Source organism: Convolutriloba macropyga, chromosome 5, assembly GCF_964194025.1.
Source record: "Convolutriloba macropyga chromosome 5, txConMacr16.3, whole genome shotgun sequence".
Classification (NCBI taxonomy): Eukaryota; Metazoa; Xenacoelomorpha; order Acoela; family Convolutidae; genus Convolutriloba; species Convolutriloba macropyga.
The window spans coordinates 65,487,872-65,502,319 of record NC_134472.1 but is presented as its reverse complement, the minus strand read 5'-3'; the positions used below and the strand labels follow the sequence as shown (position 1 = coordinate 65,502,319).

Genomic DNA, 14,448 nt, shown 5'->3' with positions numbered 1-14,448 from the left:
ATTTTGATTAAAAATCAGTTTAAATGTTTGCTGCCTCTATGAGCTGCTCTCAAAAAACCTTCATTTAGAGTGATAGACGCCCATTTGACCTTATCTCTTTGAATTAAAGTAAATAAAAGTCAATTTCAAAGTGAGGAAGTCAATTTTGAGAGTGAAGTCAAGTGAGACCAAAAATTTAATCACGCGAATGAACAAAAAAAACTCGCTCCATTAAAAGCGACAAATGACGTCACACACGCACTTCAGTTGAATTTGCATGAACGAATGAACAAAAAGCATATTTGAAGTGGTTGTGACGTCATATGGTCGTAACAAAAATCGCGAAGACGAAATAAAAAAAACCAAGAGAAGGACAATAATAGCCCCAGCTATCGCTGTGCGGCTATTAAAAAATAATCAGCCAAAAATTGCTAAAATAGCCTCAAAACAGGCGAATTAGTTGAAAAACCTTCAAACAAGCGTAAGACTACCTTTAAAGACAAAAACCTATAAATTATAACACCTACATTTCTCGCTCTGTTTCAAAAGAAGGCATGTACAAAAGAACCACTAGCTCTTTTATCCGCTCCTTGAATTTGTTTACTGAAACAACTCTTTTAAGCTGAATTCACTCCCTGGACTCCGGTTTTTTTGCTCGCTTACTTATCAAAAACAGAAAACCATAAAGCCTCTTCGAGTCTTAAAAAGACAGCGCCCCAATACAATTCAAATTCTTTGAATTGTAAAAAAAGAGAGCACCTAAATAGTAGCCGTTGAGAGGCCGACGGCGGCTATTAATCAATTTAATATATGGGAAAAGCGTATCTCAAATGTTAAACGTAAATGGAAACTCAATCATAGATCAACAATCACAGCTTGAGCCAGCCTTCTTTTTCTTGTGAAACTTGGATGGAGTTTATCAACTTTACATTGATATATTACGATACCACTGCGTACGTTCTCAATTTTACAGGTAGGCAAAACCAGTGATGTAGGGCATCAATGGTAAACATTCTTTAGCAAATTGGATAATAATTGGTGCAAATATGGGTCAAAAAATGAAATTTCACTTCACAAAGCTTATGGTTGTTAACTTACTTCTGACGTTCAGTATACTACTTTAAATTAAAAAATTCAGATCAAATAATTTATTACGACATCAGATGTAGAATCAAATGTTTTCAAACCGGAATGACCATTTAATTGCAACACATGAACAGACTACTCATACATCTATGACCAGTTAATGAATCAGAACTAAATTTAACAAAATTTTGATATTTTGAGCTAATTGAGGAATCGAAAATCAGGCCGAAGATGATCTCAAAGAAATTGACGTAAAAGATAATTTTAATCCAATTTGTGACCCTTTCTATTTAGTGGTGCCAATTATTTGCATCCCTAAGGATCTTTATAAATAATGATTTACTATGAAGTGGCAGGTGTCCTGGAACGGGGGGTGGGGTTATGTCATATTGAAGTTCATTTAGGTCACATATGTAAGGTGTAATTGCTTTGAAACAGCCCCAAATTACCATCTGAACATTGTGGAGCGATGGATGAAACGCGCAGCATATTAAGGGTGAAAATGGATGATAATGATACGCACAGAGATTGCAGTGAAGATAATAGATACACACATCCATTAGGAAGTAGTAGCAACACAATAATTTATGCTTCCTTTTACCCCTTTAAATACACCTTCATCATATTTACACCTTCATTCGTACCCGAATGACGAAAATTCCTACTTTGTAAAACTTAAATGCTTAAATAAACGCGTTTATTTAAGTTTAATACTTAAAACTTAACTAAACGCAAAATGGCGAAAAACAAGCGTGCAGACATCAGATTTAGATAATAAAGCAAATATTTAATTTCGGTAGGAAAGTGGAAATGATATGTAAAAATGATGAACGTAAAACGAGATATTTCTAAGAAACTAACGTCTGAAAGTTTCAAATTTGAGCGGAACACAAATAACTTCAAAGCTAGGAAAATGAGTAGCTATTTTTTTCTTTGGAGTGGGGGGGGGGGGGTGATGGGATGGAGGATAAGGAAACAGTTATAGAACAGCTAATTAAAGCTAGAGCAACAGACATAGATCGATAGAGAGGAAATATAGAAGATGCTCAATTAAGAGACAATCTTCAACTAACTACAGATTGGTTAATTGCACATTAATTATAAAAAGTTAGACTTATATTTCAAAAATATTGCAGTGATAAAACTATATGGTCAAACTACAACTTATTTGGTATTTACAATTTATTTACTCAATTGTAACAATCGGAATTAATTATTGTCCTGCCATCAATCTGTATTGAAGTTGGGCGTTTTTATTGGGAAATTAAATAACGCATGACAGATGGAGGATTTGTGGTGTCACATCGCAGTGCTTGAACCCTGAAACATGACAATTTTTAGTTCAAAGTTAAGGAAAGCTTTCGAAAATACAAAAATACATGCATACACGCGCATGCAATGATGCAGAAAAAAAAGAGTTCAAGACATAGGCTAAGGGTTTTAGCCGAGTCTGGGAATCGAAATAGGTTGGATCTGACCTGACAGATTGTTGAAAGAGCGCGCTGTCAAGCGATGACCGGTAAGGGTTGGGAGAGCTGGACGAGAGGGGGGGGGGTCCAAATAATAGGTTGAGGAGGGTGGACGGGGGACTCTGCTTTTAAGATTAAGAACCGCCCTTCACACCAAAAAATGTCTCTTCAAAACAGTTTCGGTGAATCGCATACTAGTCAGGCGTATTGCTCAAATAGCTGTTCAGCCAATCAATGCCTTCCGGGTTTTATCGGTGTCTCTTTTTTGAAGAAAAAAAGTTAAAAGGGTCAGACAAAAATTCGGTCAAGCAAAAAATCGCATAGAAAAGACCACAAGACTAAAATATTAGCTACAAACTTCGTTTGAGAGCAATTAACAGAACAATTCAGCTGCTCATTGCTAATGATCTCAAAAATTACAGCACGCAAATAAAAGTACAAAATTCGTTTGGGAGCAATTAATAATTGTTTCGACTCGATATTAGGGGGGAGTGGGAGAGAATTACATGTTTTTTTTTCGTTCTGTTTCTCGACTGTTTTTTTTTCATACAGTCAATTTGGGCAAATTGATATACTTATGTAGAGAGTAGAGAATTAAGCGTTACTTAAACGTCACGATTAGTCTTTTGATCTCATTTACGGTCATTTTTGTCAATTTTGGCTCATATGTTAATTCTACTATTTCGTTGTTTTAATAGCTACGAAGAGATAACCACAATATTATTGGTCTCATCGTGATTTTTTAAGAAAAGTTGGATTTGATTCGAGATTTTTCGGTTTTTAGAGCCATTTCTTTTCACGTGCAGTCATTTTCTATATTTTTTTCACGTTACTTTCCAAAAAAGTATATCAATGAGATGCATTTTTAAAAGAGCATAGAATTTGTTTTCTTAATTAGTGAGTGAGCAACTAATGATCTTCTGACTTAGACACTGTGTTTTTAATGAAACTTTGATCTTTGAGACATTTGGTCTAGAGATTTTATTGTTATATGCCCGAGTCCCATGCCCGACAGAGTCTCAATGAACTTCTAACGAGGTCTAAATGAACCTATATAACATTTTCGGTTAACGGATTATGGCATTGATTACTTTGAAACTATGTGTTATAGTATAGAGAAATTTTGAGTTTCGACTACAAATGTCTATCTTCAAAGAAATATCCAATTCTTATCTCAAATTCATTGGGAGAAGTTTTGATGAGTGTGACACTGAATATTTTCAAAAAAGTTAGTGCATTGTCCAGTTGTGAGCTCAGATTGTTTTTGCTGCTATTTCGTTGTCTTAACTTCAATGTCATCAAATAAAGTCTTCATAGTTAACCAATTAAGCATACGCGAGTCTATTGTCTAAGAATTGAAAAATATTTGTTTTTCCTAATGTCACGTTAGTTAGACAAATTGTGGACAGATTGTAGAAAAAACAAATTGGCTTTATAAAGAAGCCTCAGTGAAGACTCTGATTCAGTACATTTGATAGCTAATGCTTTTCAAACTGAAATTTACGAGATTTTTCGAAAAAAATTTGCCTTACTATTGTTTTTGCTCTTTTTTTGCTCAAGTTGCAGGTTAAACTCGTTAACAATAAATTCCTAGTGCTTGCAACTGAAACACCACCTGAACAGCCTTTCGATGAATAATCATTCAGATTGCGTATTGATACAAAGGTGTAGCGAATTTTACTGACCCAAAGGCCAGTTTTTTCCAAACACTTCCGACCGAACACAGTACAAAATTTGATGTTGTTCACTTTAATTGATATTAATTTTGTCATTTTCGCGCTCAGTAAAACTTGAATTGAAGTTTTTTGTTCCGACCCCCACTTTAGTGGGGAGGAGGAACTATATACTCAACTGGGTTTTTTTTTGTTCAGTCAATTTTGGCCGATCGATATATTCATCGTAGAGAATTGTGAGTGGTATCATTGAAAAGCCCGTCCAGCGTAGAATAAGGAATTAAAAAGATTTTTTCGATTTTCATTTTTTACAGGGAGTTATCGAGGTTTAAAGTTTTGTGAACATTCGACTGTTTTTGTTCACATTTTCAGTAATTTTTGCTAAAATTTGGCACAATTTCGCTAATATAGTTCAAAAAAGTTAAAATTTTTAACGGCAGAGTGTTGTTGTTACCATTAGAGATAGAAGAGCGGTGCTGAATTGTTTGATTGAAGTTTTTTTTGACTAAAATTTTTGATAATATTTTCAAAATTCGAACTTTTTTCCATCAAAAATGGCTCAAAATATGCTTTTTCGGTTCACTTTGTTAAAGTTTGCCAAACTAAGTGACCTAGAAAACTTAAAATAGACTCCCGAATCTCAAAAAGAGCGCTATTTGCAATTAGGCGCCGTATGGAAGTCTTCTGGAATCAAAATTTCGCCCTTTTTTGCAGATTTAACTCGATAATAATACAAAATTCATCGTTCTTTTTTTTAATATTTGAAGAATTCCACGCAACAATTGGTCTTATTCGAAAACCTTTGGAACACTTGGTCGGTCTGTTGGTATAGCGACAAAAACAGGGAGAAATTTGACAATATCATGGATTCTTAGAATCAGAGAATTTTTGGTTTTTATTTTGATGCTGCCTTTTTTCAAAATATTTTGCTTTTGTTTTTTTAAAGTTCAGTACTGGCAATATTTTTTTATTCAGGGCTCCGTTAAAGACACCTCAAATTTACGTAATTTCGAGTCCAAATGAAGATACAGTTTGTTTTCAGAGAACCAAAGGGTTTTTATGGCTTTGAGGAAGAGTTTTAGTAAAATTTAACTGAATTCTTTTCTTTGCCTTCAATTGCTCTTCTTTTGGCAGTCTGATTTTTAAGTTTAACCATTCAAAGGTCCAAATTTCTTCCTCAATATGTGCACGTGAACCTTTTCTATTTATTCAGTTGTTACCTAATGTCTCTTATGTTATTGAATGTATTTGTTTAAAGGAAATTTCTGTGATTTTTAGAACTTGTCAACTTTTTATATTTATATTAAGTCAACTTTGTTTATTCTCAGTAGGTACAAGTCAATCTTTCCTCCTTATAGAATACAAACTAATTTTGTAGCCAATTGTTTTAACGGAAGGTTTTCTTGCTTTTAGTACTACGAGTTTTTATACTAAATTTTCTGACTATTGTGCATAATTTCCAATTTTTGCTCTTGTTTTTGTTTCTTTTGTAAGTTGTAACATTATTTAACAATCTAAGTGAAAAAAGAACTTTACAAGATTTGAAACTGAACACTTTTTTTGTTTTCATAACATACGGTTTGAAGGGCTGCGACACCGTTCTCTTGCAGAAATTGGTAGTTTTTTATTTTTGTCCTTTATTTGTTGTTAAACTTTGTTGCCATATGCCAAATATTGTGTAATTAAAGGTCTCAGTGGCCAATTATAGATAAATAAATGAACCTAATAACTGATATCGGTAAATAGCTAATGATTGTTTTGACTTTCGAATTAAATTTCTAAAAAAGAGTATTAGTATTCTTCAACTTAGCCCTTTTTGTTCTGGTTTGCGTTTTCTTCGTATTATACAATGTTGATATCATTTTCGTAAAATAGCTCATTATTTCGAGCTCTTTTTAATGTTTTGTCGAATCAAACAATAATCTTTCTGTTGTTAAAACGTTCTAAATGATGTCTTCAGGGCTTAGACAATTTGTTTCAGAAGAATTTTGTGAAGTTTAGATACCTTTCAGTTTTTGTGGTTCTTTTTGTTGTCATTTTGTGATAGTCGTTTTACAAAAAGACGTTATGATGGCCAAAGGAGACGCAAATGAAGATGTTATATTCTCGCGGTTAAAATCTCATAAATTTAATGGCTTCAAAACTGTGGTTTCGTAAAGTTGTTTTTGAAACTTATTAGTTCAGCTTGTATTTAATGTTATTTTATACTCATATGATTTAGTCTCATTAATAACAGTCTCAACAAATTTTCCGAGTAGTTGCAAGACAAACTGTTTACTCTTTTAGTCGAAAGCTTTTGTTAGCAATGATTTTTGAAAATATTTGTTTTTAATTGAAAAAAAAAAGATAGATTTTTGAGATCTGCCAATGCTAATTCTGTTAAATTGTAGCTAAGCATCTCTATATACAATTCATATCATTTATCTATTGAAATACAATTTGCTCTTCATAACGGATATATTTTTCTCAAATGGCCTTTCTTCTTGGAACAACCAGTTTTCATAAAAGCAATTTTCGTGATTTTTGCATGTTTGCCCCTTTTTGTAGGTTTTTGTTCTCTTTTCACAGTATCACAATAATGGGCGTCATTTTATTTGCAAATTTTGTTACCTTCAAAAAAAGCAAACGAAGATTTTTATTGTTTTTAGCGATCTGCTTAATATTTAATTGATTGGGGGGACATCGTTTTCGTGCATAATTTTTCGTGCAAATTTTTAGTTTTTGCCTGTAATGCTGTTTTTTGTGTAGTGGTATGACATATCCTGGATAATGAAATGCCTCAGTCACTCTCTATTGAGGTATAAAAGACTCTCAATGATTTCATTTGATGCGTAATATTTCTAATCAGTTCGAATTTAATTTTTTTTTTTTAAAAAAAAAGCAATGTTTTAATAAACGTTGCCCCTTTTGCTCATTTCTAGTCGACTTGTTGCCGAGTCGCATTGAAGAAAAGTCCCATATTTTGTTCCAAAAAAGTGCCGGTTAATCTTCCGAGTATAAATTTTTGCTGTTGTTTTTGTTTCTTTTGTAAGTTGTAACATTATTTAACAATCTAAGTGAAAAAAGAACTTTACAAGATTTGAAACTGAACACTTTTTTTGTTTTCATAACATACGGTTTGAAGGGCTGCGACACCGTTCTCTTGCAGAAATTGGTAGTTTTTTATTTTTGTCCTTTATTTGTTGTTAAACTTTGTTGCCATATGCCAAATATTGTGTAATTAAAGGTCTCAGTGGCCAATTATAGATAAATAAATGAACCTAATAACTGATATCGGTAAATAGCTAATGGTTGTTTTGACTTTCGAATTAAATTTCTAAAAAAGAGTATTAGTATTCTTCAACTTAGCCCTTTTTGTTCTGGTTTGCGTTTTCTTCGTATTATACAATGTTGATATCATTTTCGTAAAATAGCTCATTATTTCGAGCTCTTTTTAATGTTTTGTCGAATCAAACAATAATTTTTCTGTTGTTAAAACGTTCTAAATGATGTCTTCAGGGCTTAGACAATTTGTTTCAGAAGAATTTTGTGAAGTTTAGATACCTTTCAGTTTTTGTGGTTCTTTTTGTTGTCATTTTGTGATAGTCGTTTTACAAAAAGACGTTATGATGGCCAAAGGAGACGCAAATGAAGATGTTATATTCTCGCGGTTAAAATCTCATAAATTTAATGGCTTCAAAACTGTGGTTTCGTAAAGTTGTTTTTGAAACTTATTAGTTCAGCTTGTATTTAATGTTATTTTATGCTCATAGGATTTAGTCTCATTAATAGCAGTCTCAACAAATTTTCCGAGTAGTTGCAAGACAAACTGTTTACTCTTTTAGTCGAAAGCTTTTGTTAGCAATGATTTTTGAAAATATTTGTTTTTAATTGAAAAAAAAGATAGATTTTTGAGATCTGCCAATGCTAATTCTGTTAAATTGTAGCTAAGCATCTCTATATACAATTCATATCATTTATCTATTGAAATACAATTTGCTCTTCATGACGGTAATATTTTTCTCAAATGGTCTTTCTTCTTGGAACAACCAGTTTTCATAAAAGCAATTTTCGTGATTTTTGCATGTTTGCCCCTTTTTGTAGGTTTTTGTTCTCTTTTCACAGTATCACAATAATGGGCGTCATTTTATTTACAAATTTTGTTACCGTCAAAAAAAGCAAACGAAGATTTTTATTGTTTTTAGCGATCTGCTTAATATTTAATTGATTGGGGGGACATCGTTTTCGTGCAATTTTTTTCGTGCAAATTTTTAGTTTTTGCCTGTAATGCTGATTTTTGTGTAGTGGTATGACATATCCTGGATAATGAAATGCCTCAGTCACTCTCTATTGAGGTATAAAAGACTCTCAATGATTTCGTTTGATGCGTAATATTTCTAATCAGTTCGAATTTAATTTTTTTAAAAAAAAGCAATGTTTTAATAAACGTTGCCCCTTTTGCTGATTTCTAGTCGACTTGTTGCCGAGTCGCATTGACGAAAAGTCCCATATTTTGTTCCAAAAAAGTGCCGGTTAATCTTCCGAGTATAAATTTTTGCTGTTGTTTTTGTTTCTTTTGTAAGTTGTAACATTATTTAACAATCTAAGTGAAAAAAAAAACTTTACAAGATTTGAAACTGAACACTTTTTTTTGTTTTCATAACATACGGTTTGAAGGGCTGCGACACCGTTCTCTTGCAGAAATTGGTAGAGTTTTTTATTTTTGTCCTTTATTTGTTGTTAAACTTTGTTGCCATATGCCAAATATTGTGTAATTAAAGGTCTCAGTGGCCAATTATAGATAAATAAATGAACCTAATAACTGATATCGGTAAATAGCTAATGGTTGATTTGACTTTCGAATTAAATTTCTAAAAAAGAGTATTAGTATTCTTCAACTTATCCCTTTTTGTTCTGGTTTGCGTTTTCTTCGTATTATACAATGTTGATATCATTTTCGTAAAATAGCCTCATTATTTCGAGCTCTTTTTAATGTTTTGTCGAATCAAACAATAATTTTTCTGTTGTTAAAACGTTCTAAATGATGTCTCCAGGGCTTAGACAATTTGTTTCAGAAGAATTTTGTGAAGTTTAGATACCTTTCAGTTTTTGAATTGACCTCATTAATTTTCAAAAAAGAATTTGATTTTCGTCAAACATCCTTTTGTCGATTTTTCTCTTGTAGTGTTTTTAAAAACGGGCAGTCTGATAAATGTTGTGTTTGATTATGTGGCAGAGGTTATTTTTTGACTTCTACACTCTGTTCATTCTAGATTGCGAATTTTAAATTTAATCAAAATTAAATTTAATCGGAATGTAACCAAATTTGCATCAGAGTTGATTTCATGCCTGTCGCTTGTTTTGTTTGTTCATTCATGTTTTGTTTGTTCTTCCATGTTTTGTTTGCTCATTCTAGTGGAGTCTGAGCTGAACCGTTTTGTATACACGTCCTTCCTTTAATAAGAATCTACAAAAATTTAAACTTCTTTTTATAAAATTTGAACGTAGTCTTTCTGTGCTGTAATTGGTCGACAATCAAGACGAGAATGCACGGGGTCGGAACATCATGCACCAACGCACATTAGCGAGGCTCCTTGTCAATATTAACTTTCGAGTCAACCATTGCTGTTTCCTTAGTCGCACTCAAAACTAGCTCTCTCAATTTGTAGCTAAATCATGCATTTATAATGACGAAAATTCAATGTTGCCAGAAATATGAATCATGCTTTTCAGGAAATTCTAATTTCACGAAATACAATAATACTCAACAAACAAGCCATCTTTCAAAAGTTGCTTGTTATATTGAACAGAGCTAATTACTGATCACTATATGCGGATATTTTGGAGACCATACAAATCTTCCTCGGATTTGGGAATGGCTATACAGTGATAGACTCACAAAACTCAAGACACATTGATATAGATACAACGATACGAGCACAGATGCATGTTTATGTAGATGTACATAAAATCCCCCTTACCACTGCTGACTACAAAAGAGACACATATTTTACCATTAATAGCCACTACTGCAGAAATCAATCCAAATCAGTTTGGGTACCAGAATTTTGGCAGTTTAGGAGCTTAAGTCGAGAAGATTACTTAGTCAGAAATATTGGAACTCTGTCTTTCCGTGCCAACTATGCCCCCCCTATTGCCAATTGTGCGTTGCTATAACCATATACCACGATATCATGTGTTAAAATAGCTCAAAGGCGTTAGGCGGTGTGAAAATTTCAAGTCATGCTGAAGGCCTAAAACAGTCTAGATTCGATATATAAAATCTTAATGGAAGATATAAAATATAGTTAAATGTCCGGAAAGTATAACTGAAAGCACAGTAAAAAACGAAGACAAGTTGTGTAGATGAGTTCCGTTGACTATCATTAATGGGACATCACTCACAAACAAAAGCAGCCAACTAATCGAATCATGATCGTATCCATCCTACGAATGCAATTAATTCAACTTACTTGTTTCTGCACTGGCGAAGAAATCTCTGAATTTTGAGTGCTGCATCATTCTCGCGACGTCTCTTTGCTCGGCGACTAAAGCAAAAATCACAGATAGAGACACTTTAGAGGTAAAATTAGCATGACATCACCGCCATTAATTGCACGATTAATAACTATCCACAAATTAGAGCTTGTATAAACAAGTTCTAGAGTGAAACAATAACTTACGACACGTTTACGTTAAAAAATAGCTGGCAGAATGCCAGAAAATAGCCGCAATAGATTCGTAGATCGCCAGTCTAAAAAAACAGTAAAAAAGACAGACCAAAAAAAATTCGTCTTTTCATTGAAGGCTGATCTGTTATATTTTGTTTAAAAATCTGTTTAAGTTATTGCTGCCTCTATTAGCTGATCTCAAATAACCTTCATTTAGAGTGATACACACCCATTTGACCTTATCTCTTTGAATTAAAGTAAATAAAAGTCAATTTCTAAGAGAGGAAGTCATTTTTGAGAGTGAGGTAAGTCAAGTGACCAAAAATTTAATCACGCGCATGAACAAAAAAATGCGCTCCATTCAGAGCGAAAAATGACGTCACACATGCAATTTAGTTGAAATTGCATGGACGAATGAACAAAAAGTGGCTGTGACGTCATACGGTCGTAACAAAAATCATGACGAAATAATAAAAAACATAGCAGGACAAGTCCTGACGTACAATTCAAAGAATTTTCATTGACTAAGCAGAAAAACTAGATCTAGAATGGACTATGAGTGAATTGAGAAAACCATTTTAGAAACAATCAGATAAAAAATAAGAAATAACAAAAAATCAATGTCAAAATGCCGCATGTGAAAAAAAAACCACTAGCGAGAAATGAAAAATTAATTCAAACAAAAAAACTAGGTCTAGAATGAGCTGTGAATGGATCGAGAAAACCATTTAGAAAAAAATCCGATCCAAAAAATCAAGAAAACAGTAAAAATCAGAGTGAAATTTCCGCATGTGAACAAAAAATCACTACCGAGAAACCGAATTTTTGTTCAAACACCATTTTCTCACTCTACTTTAAAATTAGAGCGAAAAAAATTAACGCAGCAAAACCACTCGCTTTTTCCGCTCCATTTCTTGTTTCGGCGTGACCAAAATCACTACTCCAATTTGACTTCAAAAATCATGAAAATGTGTGAACAGATCTTAAAAAAAAAACAGCAGGACAAGTCCTGACGTACAATTCAAAGAATTTTCATTGACTAAACAGAAAACTAGACCTAGAACGGACTATGAATGGATTGGGAAAACCATTTAGAAACCAATGCAATCCAAAAAATTGAAAAAACAGTAAAAATCAAAGTGAAATTGCCGCATGTGAACAAAAAACCACTAGCGAAAAAGCTAATTTTTGTTCAAACACCATTTTCTCACTCTACTTTAAATTTAGAGCGAAACAATTTCACGCCGCAAAGCCACTCGCTTTTTCGCTCCACTTTCTGTTTCGGCGTGACCAAAATCACTACTCCAATTTGACTTCAAAAATCATGAAAATGTGTGAACAGATCTTTAAAAAAACATAGCAGGACAAGTCCTGACGTACAATTCAAAGAATTTTCATTAACTAAACAGAAAACTAGACCTAGAGCGGACTATGAATGGATTGGGAAAACCATTTAGAAACAAATCCAATCCAAAAAATTGAAAAAACAGTAAAAATCAAAGTGAAATTGCCGCATGTGAACAAAAAAAACCACTAGCGAAAAAGCTAATTTTTGTTCAAACACCGTTTTCTCTCTCTAGTTTAAATTTAGAGCGAAAAAATTTCACGCCGCAAAAGCACTCGCTTTTTCGCTCCACTTCCTGTTTCGGCGTGACCAAAATCACTACTCCAATTTGACTTCAAAAATCATGAAAATTTGTGAACAGATCTTAAAAAAAACATAGCCGAAAGAATTCCGGAAACGATTCGAAGTGAAAATCCATTTAAACGCCATCTAAATACTCATTAAACAAAACGTGCCTTCACCAATTTATGATTATCTTGAAGCAAAGTCATGAAACAAAAAAATAAAAACAATAAAATCAAATCTGTTAAAATATGATAAAAAATCTGATCAAATTTTGTGATAAATTGAGATCCCAAAAAAACTATCTCCGCCAAAATAAATTCACCAAAACAACTAGTACTTATAAAAGCCACTTATTTGAATTTTGAAAAGATACTTTAGGCTAAAATTATGAAAAAAAGCTCTTAAAAACAACGTTTACTGAAAAACTGGAAAAAGTTACTAAATTTTTTAATGTTTCAAAAACATATCAATCCAAAGGCAAATTCCCTTCAATCAATAGGGTATCCAGATCCAGGCAAAACAATAGGCAAGTCAAAATAGGCAAGGAAACTTAGCTAAAAACAGAAATAAAAAACGAAAAACTTCAAAAAAAATTAACAAAAATAGTTCCAATTTTCGCAATTTTTTTGTCATATTTCTCAACATTATCATAAAATTGCTCTAGTAGAAGGGGTTTCTTCAATACCCATTTGAGCCAGTAAAATAAAATAATCGTCAAAAAACGCAAAAATTAGCCCGAAAATCAGCAAAATACATTAAAAACCTCCGAATTATCATAAAGTTCATATTAATTTCCAGAAACTTTCAAACCACTACCGAAACCAGCCTAAAATTAAAACAAAATCATAACCAAACCTCTTAACCAAAAATAAATGAAAAAAAAAAACTGCTTCAAAATGCCGCACGTGAACAAAAAAATTTCGCTCGCTTAGAGAAAATTTTTTCACATCAATTTCTCACTCTCCCAAAAACAGCGGTATGAACAAAAATCACTCTCTTTTCGCTCCGCTCTTCACTTTTGTTCAGCGCCAAAATCACTCCAAATTTTTTCACGCGTTTCATTTCCCGCTTCAAAAATCACTCCAATAAAATTGATTAAAAAAAGGACTTCTCCAATACTCCTCTTCGAGTCGTAAAAAAAGACAGCGCCCCAATACAATTCAAATTCTTTGAATTGTAAAAAAACCAAGAGAAGGCCAATAATAGCCCCAGCTATCGCTGTGCGGCTATTAAAAACATCTTAGAATATCTTTATTAAAAAATAAATAGTGAGAAATGCATATGCATTACATCTCAGCATTTCCGATAAGGACGTTGGCGCTTTTCTCGTAAGATCACTTCAACAATTTGTTATCAACTAACCGATAATTCCGTTGCACAAGCAACACGGCCTGGTCTATATCATGCTTGGTCAGATAGGAAATAATGGAAGATGAGCGACGTCTGTTGCCACTACTGCCTCCCCCTACTCCTGCAGCACGTGGACACATAGTTTCAGCCGTTCCACTCATAGCAGGAGTCATAGCAGACATGGTTGCCGATGGTAGGTTTCCCTTGACAATGTTGGAAAAGCGTGGGTGGGAGGAGGTATGTGGTCCATAGCTGTTGTATTTGTACCGTCTGAACACTTTCTGAATCAGCCGGGCTGCTCTGCACATGCGCTTGTATGAGAAATACTGAAAAGGATAGGTTAACTCAACGAACAATTTTCTAACAATTTAGCAATCTTGAAACATAACCGACTACCGTCGGACCAATTGCTCACGAAAGACAAGTGAGAGTTGCCTTTGCTTGCAGCTAGCTTAAGCACAGGGAAACTAGCATCAAAGGACGATATAAGTAGGGGGTAAAATTTTGCAAAGATCATCCTGTATGAACATCTGCCTCCTCAAGGGTACACTAAGAGCTTACTAAAACTCAGAGAGAGCTGTCCATAACCGCCACGCCCCAGAGTTTTACCA

The 14,448-nt window shown here is 33.4% G+C and overlaps 1 protein-coding gene across 2 annotated transcripts in view; it reads right to left on the bottom strand.

Moving 5' to 3' along the window:
• Positions 1 to 1,977: 1,977 nt before the first annotated feature.
• LOC142339550 (calmodulin-binding transcription activator 2-like) overlaps positions 1,978 to 14,448 on the bottom strand; it is a 67,959-nt gene continuing 55,488 nt past the window's right edge. For both annotated transcript variants that reach the window (XM_075389680.1, XM_075389681.1), the window contains 3 exons: positions 13,850 to 14,163; positions 10,660 to 10,734; positions 1,978 to 2,385 (listed from right to left, as the gene is read on the bottom strand). In XM_075389680.1, the coding sequence (XP_075245795.1) occupies positions 2,319 to 2,385; positions 10,660 to 10,734; positions 13,850 to 14,163 (456 nt within the window). In that variant the 3' untranslated portion in view covers positions 1,978 to 2,318. The remainder of the gene's footprint in view (positions 2,386 to 10,659; positions 10,735 to 13,849; positions 14,164 to 14,448) is intronic.